Raw genomic sequence first — 12,950 nt, 5'->3', positions numbered from 1 at the left:
CGCTGGGGCGCAATGAAGCAAACGAGCGAAAGCGCATGCCAGTCACTGCGATATTGACGTTACTGTTTGGCTCGCACAGTTGGCCCTCGACGCACTGCCTAGTGTCCTCCATGCAAAGTTCTTCTTGAGAAAAACTACCAACCGTTCTATTCCACTATTTTGGGGAAAAAATTGCATCGGGCTGTTCCTTCTATCTCCCCGTCCCTTGGCTCCAGGATTTGTTGTGTAAGCTGCCAACTCGCCTATGCCACTACACCATGGAAAGCGCGTGCGTGAGGCCCGTGCGTCCATCCGATACAGCATACTTGTGCAGCAGACTGATAATGTCCTTCACAGAGTTCAGTATACTTCGCTTCCTATTGCCCAATACACCATGTCAAGATGTGGGGACGTCTACCGGCTGAGCATGCGTAATGCGTAATCGCTCAAACGCGCCTTACCAACCACTAAGACGCCACAAGCGAGAATGCAGCCGTCTTGCCCCACTATTCGCGCAGCGCAGAACTGAATCAGTGTTTTTTTTTCTTTTCGACTGCATAGTTAAACGAACTCTGAAGGTGAGTTCTGCTATTGCGAACTACGCTATTTGTCACTCAGTCATGCACCTTTTTATTTGTGACTTAAAGGGAAGAACGTGGTGGGCTGCACAGCGTTCCTAAGGTCAATGCGTCAGAAAAGGCAATGAGTAATAACATGGTTAGATGGCTTCCAGTACTACAGCACGGAGGACACGCTCCTGGAATTGTCTAAATTGTGTATATAATACAGGGGAGATCAGTTTCCTGTAGCGCTGCAAAGGCGACTTGCATTTGGCAAGCAGCGTGCGACGGTGATTCCCCCCCCCCCTCTCCGCTACAGCGTGAGACAGCAGGCCAACGCGAATTTTCCCGGCGCGTAGAGGCCCAACGGTGAGCTGTATTTGCTCCGCATCATAGGCCACTACTCTTTCCTCGTTCGGCCCGAAACAAAAATAGGACACGCCGCACGCTCCGTGATCTAGAAAGACCGTCCATGGCCGGAAGTGAAATAGAACGTCTCTGGGGCAACTGCTACACAGACGTCGAATGACGCAAGTGTGACGCGAGGGGCCTTCGCCAGCTACCTTGCCACGACAACGCACGTTCTCAGGGGAAGCGGAACAGCGGCTGACCTTCGGGTGAAAGAGAGCGTGCACCTGCACTGGGCGCAGAGGGGAGTGCTTGGCTGCGGCGCGAAGTGCGAGGGAGGGGAGACTGCGAGGTGAAAAGACCGAGGCAGGTCATTCATGGCCGCCCATCGGAGTCTCTCGGAGGGGAAACATTTCCGGTTATAAGAGCGCCAAGAAGTCAAAGTGCGAGCTCCTTACTGAGGACGCCCACAGTTTCGAAAGGTTCGCAGTCAAGAGAGTGCGAAAGAGCGAGACTGTCATGCAATCTTGGCGGATACGAGCGACAGACTGCTCCTGCATTTGAGGGGCGAGTGCGAAGAAAGCGGCGCGCTTTCTCTTAGTGATCGGGTGCCTTCGGCCGTCTCTCGGGCGCCGTGCTCAACAACACGCCTCGGAATCTGACAACGTGCCCAGCACTGCTGCCAACGCCGGCAACCCGACGCCTCGTTTCCTGCTGCTGCTTCGGCAAAAGGTGTGCTGCCGCTGACTACGTTACGTAACGAGTTTTGTTGCGATAGGCTGCTCCTTGTGCGGCGGTTTGGAGAACGAGTTCATGGTAACGGCTGGTCGGTGACGTAATCTCCTCGTCTGGTCAAGCGCTGCTCGTCGGATCGCAGGTGAGGTCTTTTGCGCGATAATTTGTCTTCTTTCTCTTCGGGTCACAAAGGGCGCCTCCACAGGTAGGTTTACCTCGTCGGCGGTAAACACTGAACGGCGCCAGAACTGCGGGATGTTTTGCAGAGAGCACAGGCATAAGCCCGGAAACAAGCCCTAACGCTTGCCAGGGGCTATTTGCGAGAATTGTTCGCGCTTATTTGGAAACTTTGGCAACTGTAGGACGTAGGAAGATTTGACCATGTGCCGCAGAATAGCAAACCGCCTTCACAACGGCTGTTTAAGGTGGCTAGTTTGTGGCTGACAGAGGTAATAAATGGCCCCCTGTGCGTTCAATGATTGTTTTACTATGCATTACTATGACTTCTGCGCGCGAAGCGTGCGGGTACAAGTCAAGCGCATATCAGCATTGGTCTTAGGCATGGTGAACGTACAGAGGGCAAAATGCATGTCTAGAACAGCCGAACTGCGTGCTCCCGGCCGCTCAGAGCTACTTGCGCGACGTCTAGCGATATAACGCCTGGTTCGAGACGACGGAGTGTGGGCATGCGTGGCCAAACTGATAGCGCTGCCTGTCTTTTCGGGGCTCGCAGGCGGCCGCGGCTTTACCTCCTTCTTTTGTCGTTAGTAGCGCTGATTTGCGCTACCGTCTGCGAAAGCACATACGCGGCAGAGTGCACACTACTGACTTCTTTTTTTTTACTTTCTTTTTGTGCGCTTGCAAAGCTCTGGCGAGGAGCAATTCACCGCATCACATACGCGCCGGTGTACTGCATCGTCATCACGGCTACGAGCCTTAGATAAGGGAGCGAGGTTTGGCGTTTTGGCGTTCTTCGGCAAATGCCAAAATAGGCATGTGATTATTGAAAGCATACTGGGGCCTCAGGTGAGGTGGCTGTCGTCGCACAAAAAGAAAGTAAAAAAAAAAGAAGTCAGTGGTGTGCGCTCTGCCGCATATGTCCTTTCGCAGACGGTAGCGCAAATCAGCGCTACTAACGACAAAAGCAGGAGGTAAAGCCGCGGCCGCCTGCGAGCCCCGAAAAACGGGCAGCGCTATCAGTTTGGCAGCGCATGCCCACACTCCGTCGTCTCGAAACAGGCGTTATATCGCTAGACGTCGCGCAAGTAGCTCTGAGCGGCCGGGAGCACGCAGTTCGGCTGTTCTAGACATGCATTTTGCCCTCTGTACACTGGGCTGTACGTTAATTCGCTCACCGTATTAACTTCTGGGTTAATCTTCCATACGTTTGCGCGCGTGTTTTATTTTCGTAAAATGATTTGGTGTGGCCGTTATTGGAATGCGGTAAAATCTCTTATCATGCTTCAAATATTAACAGAAGTATAGTCAAGCAGATAAAGGTTCATTGGTACCGCAATCAAGGCGCAACATTCGTGGACACGTATAGAGTATGACTTTCCAGCTTTATGAAGAGCAGCTGAAAGCAGCTGCGAAAGGCAGTTTAGAGGCGCTCAAACACAAGCCACTGCTGCAGGCTAATTCGGCCTTAGCGCCAACTGAAGTGTGAGTCTGATTTTTTTACAATTCTTTCCTTGATTCGTTTTTTTCCTTTTTTTGGTATTGGTGGGCACTGTCACTGACTACAGAGCCTGCGAACCGAGTTATATTGTTTGCTAGATACAAGCTCTATCGTCTCAGTGGGCAGCTGCTAATGATAAGGAATTGCATGCTGACCTGATAAAAGAACCCTTACGAAATAGTTCTTCCGTGCATAAAGAAAGCGGACAGCTCAACTTGATTTAGTAAAAGGAACTTTTGGGCAAATTGGCTGCTTAGCTAAGACATAACAGCCGCGTGAAAAAAACAAAGAGATAGCGAAGAACACACTCAAGACACCGACAAACGCTGCACTCAGAACTCAAGTAAAACGAACTGTTTGGCAAGTTGATTGCTTAGCTTAGATGTAAATGCAGCGCGAAAAAGTTGGGAGTGCAGCGTTTGTCCGTGTCTTGAGTGTGTTCTTCCCTATGTGGTTGTTTTTTTTCGCGCGGCAGTTCTGTCTAGGCTCCACTTTAGCCGGCATACCAATTCTATGTGTTACAGTCTCGGATAAATGCCGTATACACTACTCAGACACTTTCCGTTCATGCCCTTTCCGCACTGGTACTGCGTTGCGAAGCTTCTGCTCAATCGACCATTCAGCCGGCGCTTCAAACTGCTGTCAGCTTGACAATGAAATCTTTTCGGTTGTAATCTCCATCAACGGGCGAGCCGAACAGGAAAGCCGGCGGGTGCGCAGTTTTCATTGCGGCAACGAAGTGGTCTTGTTTGAGGGAAAGTCGCCACACGAAACATTATACAACGAAGTAACAACGGCTTTCTGTCAGATTCCTGTTGAAAAGAAAGACATACGTATTTGTACGGTCCGTTCCTGAGCAGATTAATTTTGAGATAAGTAATTATGAGTAGATGAGTAGAATACTCGTGCAGCGCTCTTCATAGGACTTCGTAGAGCTCGCAGCGTTTTCTCAACACGTCTCCCAAGCGCAAAAAACTTAGGGGAAAAACTCACAACCAAAGCACATACAAACACCTGCCGTTTCTTTGCCACTGGCTTGTTCGTTTTTTGTCTCTCTTTGAGACCTCACAGTCGTGTCTCAAAGCAGAAAAAAATAAATATAGTCTTCGGAAAAGAACATTTAAGATGCATTAAGTTGGGGTCCGCAAATAAGCACCCACTCAAAAGCTGCTGCGCCACTATCGAGAAAAACCGAACAATTTTTTTTTCTTTAGTTGGAATAAGAAACAGCCAAAACGGGATTCGCTTCAAATCTCTGATTGCCTTGACTACTTTCAAGTCGCGTGAAAAATCTGGATCGTGTTTTGTCTCAATACAGTCGTAGAAGTGAATGATCAATAAATACTGAAATAGTGACCGTGTCCACTACACAATGCCAACATGAACACAACATAGGCAACAAGCTGACGGCTATAGAACTGATTGTCAAAGTTTACTGCTGGTTCCTCATTTCTAGTTTTGTTGCACTTGACAGACGTAGAAGCATTTGTAACAAAGCAGCGTGCTGAATTTACTCCCGCAAGCAATCGTATACGCGTAAGGTACTTTTGTGTCTACGTCGTCCAAGTTTAAAAACTGGGAAGCCTTAATAAAGATCAGGGCATGACTTAATTAGAAGAACTGATTTAACAAGGCCTCGCTCCGGAGCTCAGCACAGAATTCTCTCACGTGATTACGTCCCCGGACTGCGTCTATAGCAGCTGACGCTCGAAGTAGGTACGAAGCCTTGTTGAGAATGGCGCGCCAGCCGCCTAAAGACGAGGAAGCACCAACAATCCAGTGAGCTGCCTACAAACAAGGAAGCAGCTGGTCTCATCGTTATCGATCGGTGGACAGTTCTGCAGACAGCGTCCGAGCCGCATCTTTTTCCCATCCACAGCCGTGGGAAACTGCGACGCACAAGAGCTCTCACGATGTCGCCAGGAGGAGGGCGAGTGATAACAGCGAAAATTAAGCACGGCGCGCTTCTCCTCTTCTCAAGATAGGCAACGACCAGCCACTACGACAGCTCACTCTAAAGCGTCTTTGGCCGCCCCTTCATCGAACCCGCAGCGCTCGCTGCAAACTCCAGCAGTGGGACCGCTGTTGGAGTAGCAGACGCCTTGAAACTCTCATAGCTCAGTTGAATTTTCACGAGAAGCGTCCGCGTAACTCTCACCTGAATATCGAGAAACGGTCTGTCGCTGCTCAAATACCGGCTTATTTATATTCACTCCGCTTAGGAAACACCGCGTATCCACTTCCCTTAGCAACCGCAGCGCTCCAGTACGTTTTCAGCGCAGCGCGCAGTCTGGAGCGCATGAAAACGGAAAGCACCCTTTCCCGTTACGTTACGCGTCGTCTCGCCCTCGCACCTTAATTAAACGAAATCGTCCTACCGAGAATTCTCTTAGTTGCCCAGTGAGAGCAGTTGAAGATAATTGCCCTCTTTTCGTCGTGAACAACTTCGCAGTTAACCTTCTTCCTTGCGCAACACGTACAGACAGTATCACGGCTCTCGCTTTGCATGACGTATGTGTTTTTTTCTTGGTTGTTTTACGGAAAGCTTAAATTGCGTCTAAAGTATAGGGGTTTTCCGTGAATCAGAACGGAATAAAAGCTCTACCTAAAGAACAGTCGGCGGCGTGCACTTTACATTACACAGACAATGAACTACAAAAAGCAAAAAGTGAAAGAATCTGCGCAGAGGTAAGCCACGAAAATGAAGCAAAGTCATGCTGTCTGGAGAAAGCAAGCAAGAACAAATCGTTAATTTCCTGCGATAAAAAAAGGAAGTGCGTAGTGGAGAGTCCAATTGAAGAACTTTACTTCAGCTTATCAGAGAAGACGAAAGGAAGGTAAAAGAGCCTCGCATCCGAAGAAAGAGAGGGATCAAAAATAACAAAAAATAGAAGCCACTGCGTGATTGCGCAACAAAATAATTTGAAGCTGTTTACTTCGTACGCATATTAATGAAGACCGCAACGCACGAGGAAAATAGATGCGGAGAGGTAGCGCAGACAAGGGCACCGAGTTGGGGGAGGAGGAACGCGCAACTTTCACGTTTTGGCTTGCGCGCCAATATCTCTGCATGAGTATACCTGCCTTGTAGTGGCGGAGAAAACGGTGGCGAGTGCCCAAGACCTTGATGCCTTTGGGTGCTCTTCCCGAAGCTTTCGCAGCTGTATATAAGACATAGCCGAGATCCCACCGGACACAACAGGCGTAACATCGTCGAAACAACTGTACCATGGCTCTCAGCAAAGTGGTGAGTTGAAGTGACGCATTTCGTGAAGCTGAATACGTACTGGTATGGTATGCATTGCTGTGTACGGTCGCAAAACGCTCAACATATTTCTTTTTGATACGAGCAATATATTTCTTGGATTATGAGAGAAAAGGAGAGTATTGAATGGAATCGAAGAGAAGAAAATCGGCAAATAGCTGGTGGTATATTCGGATGTGCTTTGCTTGCTACTTTTGAGTCGAGCCCTTTGCGCGAAAGAAATTATTTTGTTTTGTGGCGGCATATTATACTGCACTATTTTTGCATTATCCTTCCAAACTGTTGCGCGTTTAAATAGTGTAAGCCGGATTACCTTTAAACCTGGTACCTACAAGTTCGCAGATGCTGACATCAATCCTGGAGGAACAACCCTGACAACTCACGTTGAAAGGACCGTCGAAGTAAACTTCTGTACTATCGACCTAAATTTTCTTCTTATCAAAATCCCCCTGGCAGTTGAAATTATGGTGCGGAAAATTTTCGTAAAAGTACTTGATATAAGTGAGAAAATATCTGCCTTTTTCTGTATTATTTGGCAGTATGCCTATCCCCGAACTCTAGTTAAGGTTCTTAGAAGACCCTGGAAGCTATGGGAACGAAAACCGATTGCGAACACTTTCTGAACTGTTCGTAATCGGTCCTTGAGAACGTCGGCAGGGTGTGTAGGAACAGCCGACGCCCGTCATGTGCCATGATAAAACTCCGCGCACCATCGTGGCGCTCACCGAAGCACCGACTACCAGTGAGGCTTACTGGCGAGGCTTACTGACTTACTGGTGAGGCTTACTGACTACCAGTGAGGCTTACAGTGAGGCTTACTGGCGGCTATGGAAGCGTGGAGTGCACGCACCTCTTTTGAGCGCAGTTACGCTAAGATTTCCACGTCCAGCCGCGCAGAAGGACCGTGGTAGCGGCCCTCCTGCGCGGCTGTGCGGTACTTTGGAAATGGATAGCGGAGTCAGGTTTTTCATCGTGGACTGATGCGTGAACGTTCAGTGGGGCAGGGTATAGTCTGTTTAATCCGTGATTCCTACTTCGCGTTCAAAGTTAGCTCATCCATTGGCTTGCTAAAGGATAGTGTAACAGCGATGGAGCGGGGTCAACTTTTTGGCCGCGAACCACTGTCCTCTTTTTCCCACGATACCTTTAGGACAAAATGAAGAAACCATGAGAACTTCCTCCGCCAAACTTCCCGTTCACCCTGCATGCTCACTTAATTAAAGTCAGCGACCGCAATCGCTGCAACGATTGGAATAATACAGTTTTCAAATGAAAGGTCAAGTCTTGGAAACCACTAGTATAAGAAGGAGCTTAGAGGAAGTCAGAAGGGCTTAAGGTAAAATCGTGTTATCGTAACCCTTTCCAAACGGTTGGACACGAAGATGTAGTTGGTGCGCTGTGAAATCCCGATACTAGTAAATGCTCGATCACAAGATGGCGCCAAGTAGGTGCCGAACTGAGCTAGTTGGTGAATTATTTATTACACTGCAGCTGATAAAAGCGAACTGAAAAAGACGAGAAGAGAAGACGGGAACGACGCTGCCCGTACCCCTATTTTTGTCCCTTCCTGGTCGGTGTCATTTTCAGTGATGCAGTATACAGAACGATGACGTTAAATAATTTTTAGTAGACAAAATTTCGTGTCTTGCTCAGTGCCTTCGCTTACGCCGCCTTAATGAAATGCAGGTTTATTTGCTGGTTAAAACATCCCTCCAGCGGACGTGGGCAGTCCAGAGCTCGAAAAGGTGCTGAAAAACAATGCACAGCTTGAGCAATACGCAGGAGCAATGGGGCACTTCTCGTTATGATTTGTCCTGCTAAGAGAAACCGGTGTCTGAGCGATAGCCAGGGAAAGCTGTGCAGTATATATGGCCTGAGAGCAAGGAGAAAAATGTAATTTCAAAGTCAATCAACGTTGTGTTGTTTTTTACTTTACGCTACTCTTTTACGTCAACACACAAGCAGACTTACCATTTCGCGCCTAGTGCCGCTGACGACTGCCTGTCGCTGCAGGAGGTTCGACGTTACATTGCGGAAAGTTGCTTGGGCAGTGGCGGGCGCCATATACATCAGCAATATTCCTTCGCCTATACGAATGTGGTGCAGTTTCAAATGCGTGACAGGCATTCAAAGGAAGATTTGAACGACGCAAGACGGAATCTATTTTGTTGTTATTCACCACTGTTCTTGGACCTATTTTTATTCACCGAGTTCTCTTTAATATATATTAAAAATCTCCACTCTCGCAAAAGTGACAATTAAGTTTTTTTTTACAGATGCTCTGTTCTTAAGATTTCATTATGTCAGGGAGCACGGAAAAAAATCTCTGCTCTGATTATTTTTTTCTGTCTGCCTTTTATCTGTGTACTTTGTGGATGGGATTATGTACATATGGTTTATACCTCCCGCCACTTCATTTCTTCTGAAGGCTAGATTTACGCCAGCATACCGACAAGTCGCATTAACCTGTTAGATACAGCCTGAAAATATCCAGGGAACACGGCCATCGTTTCCAGCGTGGGCACTTTCTTGGCTGGTGTTTACTGAAGGCTGGTGTTTACTGGTGTTTACTGAAGCTTCTGTTTTGCAAGTATGATGTGAAGAGTGGTCACTGACAATGGGCCGTTGTAAAGTGTTCTTGTTCGTAAGGCGTGGGCGAATGACCCGAATTACTTCTCAACGCTGCGCAGGTGATCTTCCTCGGAGCGGTCCTGCTCTTCGCCGTGTGCACTAGCCACGCATTGGAAGATGTCGGCGAGCGGAGAGGTGGCGGCCGAGGGGGCCTAGGCGGCCGAGGAAGCGGCGGCTATGGAAGCGGCAGCGGTGGTTTTGGTGATCACGGCGGCCATGGCGGGCACGGCGGCCACGGCGGACTCGATGGCCACGGTGGGCTTGGCGGCCACGGGGGTGGACTCGGCGGCCGCGGTGGTGGACTCGGCGGCCGGGACCATGGTGGAAGCCGCCAAGGCGGCCTGGGTGGCCTGGGCAGTGGTGGACGCGGTGACTACGGTGGCGGCAGTGGCCTTGGCGGCAGCGGGGGCCGTGGTGGCCGCGGCGGCCTTGGCGGAGGTAGCCGAGGTGGCAGCGGTAGCCTTGGAGGCGGCCTTGGCGGTGGTCGCGGGGGACGCTACTGAGCAGGACGACGACTCGTTCACGCGAGCCCTGGGCACCTGCAAGACTGCGCCCTTCTTGACCAAGATGGCCGGGGCTTGTTTCATCTCGTGACGGCTGCTGGAAGTAGCTATTCGGCTCTCGCGGAGACTCGGAAAAGGAACTGGGACACACATTTCCCTGGGCATTACTGCTGTGATGATGTTTTACTTTTTTCTTACGACTTTTGTCTTTTCCTCTATTTTTTTTTTAATAAAGACACACGTTGACATATTATCAGAAAAAAAAGCTGTCGAAGTGATGCTGCCTTCCTTGCCGGCTGTGTTTTTAAGCACATAGGCGGCAGTTATCCTGCATGGTAGAGAGACAATGTGCAGCGGAATAGTAGTTCCAATTTACAAAGACGTAAAAGAAGGTCTGTGTATACCTAATAGCACACTGGCGTCCAGCCGAGCTTCGCGTAGCTCGAAATATATTTTAAAATTCTTCTAGAAGCCCATTTACCTGTCACCCATTCTCACAGAAGTGACTGAGTGGCACCATACGAAACGACAGGAAGTAAAATATCAGTGAGCCCCTGTCATTATTTCTATTGTAACATTTTTTTTCAAGCTGCAACGGGGGTTCAAGCATACAGCTGGGCTTTAGCACCTTGTAGGCAATTCAGCTCCAGAGGCTGATGCATGCTCGAAGGGAGGAAGGGAGGGGGCCGCACCGCCACATGAGAAAGTTCCGATAGAAAATCCGCATGGCTTCCATCTATTGCTAGAAATAAAGGCCCAGAAATGTACTGTGTAAATAGAGCCACCCAAGCCAACCGCCCTTCGAACAGTTTCTAATAATGTGGCCCTGGTAAGCCCTCGATTGCGCACTTGGCTTGCTTACGGTCGCTCAGCGCACAACAGTTTCAAAGGTCGGCCTCTCGAGTTTCGTAATTCATGCCCGGTGTAATGTCTGGGTACACAAAAAATGCAGTGAAAGAATGCAGTGACTAAATGTGAAGTAGTAACACACAGATGTAACGAAAATTTTATTATCTGGAGCTAGTTTTGCTTTGACGGACCTCATTTACATGCTGGAGCATTCCGCAAGTAATTGCTTATTCGAACCCTTCGTCCAGCCGCATTGCTAAGAAGACGAGTTTCTAGGGATCTCATGGAAGCAGTGAGCGAAAATACAGAGAAATATGCATTTTTTTCTGCTAATGTGCATAGAGAAGTGTCTCACTTACAAATTTGCGACCATTAGGCAGTGAAGAAGAAGTGATCTGAAAGCAACGTATTGAGTTGCTCTAAGTTTTCTCATAAATGTATCTAAATAATCACACAAGTAATATTTTTCAATTTAAAAGAAAACTAATGCTTGCATAAGCTTTAATAACTTTCTAGAGATTGTATTCCTGTAAGTTGTCATAAGTTCCTAAATAACACCATTCCGAATTGCGTTTCGAAAATAAACTGGAATAATTGCAATTTTGAAATTTAAAATAGGTACCCGCCTACATAGCGTCGGTTGTACTGCATAAATTGGGACAATATAGTTTAGGTTATACTTGAAAAAAAAAACTGCATGGAAAACCAAGACTCCTGCAATATTGTTCATTGATCGAAAGCTGGCACTGAGCACGCTAGACAAACGCTGCAAGAGTTGTTCCGTTTCTCCATTTATATTAAGCGTTAAAATAAGAGCTTAGGACCACGTGTTGCGTTCCAGACGATTTTAAGAACAAAGAAAAAGAAACTAAATTTGTGGGCCTCGTTAAAGGATTTATGCTTTTTATGCGGAATCCCAGCAGGCGACGTTACCAAGGCCACCACAATTAAGTAAAACAGGATTTGCGCGCGGTGACGGAAAGTAAGGCTACCATCTGATGTAAAGAGCTGCGGTCCTCTGCAATCTTCTTTTTTTCGGCAGTAAAAAATAGTCTATTAACTTCGCTAATGGCTTTTACGCACTACTTTCCCAGTGAAATGCCCTTTAATACGTCCTCTCAGCACTCTGCGGAGGCTACCAAGCTCATAAATGAGGATATCCTTCTGAAATCGAGAGTTCATTTCCATTTTGCTTCTACAGACCTCAGCTGTCCATAAGTCGCCTGCTGGCCAATTGCTAGAGTACAACGTGCGGTCTACTGGAATGCATAATACCACGCGTGCCTGTAGTAGCCATGAATCCTGCTATTTCTTTTCTTAATTGCCATGCTAATTTTCCGCTCACATCGTTTGATCAACTGTCTCACCCCCGTCAAACGATTTGTTTTGCTTTCAGTTTTCTTTTTTGTCATCTTTGCGAGCACTGTCCACACTTTTCAGACTTAGGAGAAAGTTATGGGTGGCTGAAAAAAAAATTACTGCATGTCTGGGGCGGCCTTCTATGATTTATCCGGAGAACCTCGCACTGTGTTATTGTCGCACATGGTACTATTTTGCTTTCACCAACATCAAAAATCGTCACCTACGTCAGAACACTTTCGCTTCCGACATGTTATCCTGAAGCGCATGGCCCCGAAACTTTACGGCGCTTATTCTAGGGGAACAGCGGAAAAGCGGCAGGACATGCACACGACAATCGAGTTGGTATGCCTACAATGAATATATATTTTCCAACTCGCCCAGATTTCATCTTTATTCAATATATAGCACCTGCCTTCGGATCCGAAGCTTTTTCTTTCATTATAACCCGTCCTTTAGCTTTTATGGCATTTTATCTAGCATTAAATCTTTGAAGTAAACCTGCCCTGGCTATGTGACTTTCAGTAAAGCTCTCAAAGACTGCCTGCCACATTGACCTGCGTGCTTTACCATAAGGCAACGTGTTCCCCCTGTCCACCCAGTCTGAACATTTGACTAATATTTGCACTAATCGACATAATAATTGCAAATAATTTAAATCGCATACATATCCTACAGTCCATTCGTCATTCGTCATATCTTGAGCAAAATGGTGGTTTGAGCTAGTTGGTATATCTTCAAAATTTCACCAGCGCTGCGACTAGGAACAAGAACAGACAAGGAAGACAAGGACAAGCGCTACTAACAACTGAAAGTTTATTTGAAAGAACACTGATTATATGCACACAACTTACAACCCAAAGCGCCTGCGCTTCCCGCAAAAAGCACGCAAAAGAAAGTTAAGAATCTAGATACAAAATTTCACACTCATGTAAGTTTACTGATGGTGTGTCGCACGTGTCGCTGTTCTTGTGAATGTGATAGGCTTCACACAACTCCCTAGTCAGCTGATCTGGATGACTGATTTTAATCTTAGCCCTGTT

The 12,950-nt window shown here is 47.6% G+C and overlaps 1 protein-coding gene across 1 annotated transcript; it reads left to right on the top strand.

The window, feature by feature from the left end:
- The first annotated feature begins 6,390 nt into the window (after positions 1–6,390).
- Positions 6,391–9,973, top strand: LOC149353805 (uncharacterized). The gene is made up of 2 exons (XM_089582834.1): positions 6,391–6,547; positions 9,256–9,973. Exons 1-2 carry the CDS (start codon positions 6,530–6,532, stop codon positions 9,697–9,699), a joined length of 462 nt encoding a protein of 153 aa, XP_089438960.1. The 5' UTR covers positions 6,391–6,529; the 3' UTR covers positions 9,700–9,973.
- The last annotated feature ends 2,977 nt before the right edge of the window (positions 9,974–12,950 follow it).

Source organism: Amblyomma mixtum, chromosome 3 (genome assembly GCF_055824585.1).
Source record: "Amblyomma mixtum isolate Tamu chromosome 3, ASM5582458v1, whole genome shotgun sequence".
NCBI classification, from domain to species: domain Eukaryota; kingdom Metazoa; phylum Arthropoda; class Arachnida; order Ixodida; family Ixodidae; genus Amblyomma; species Amblyomma mixtum.
The sequence above is the reverse complement of the archived record's forward strand: the minus strand, read 5'-3'. Positions and strand labels throughout refer to the sequence as shown.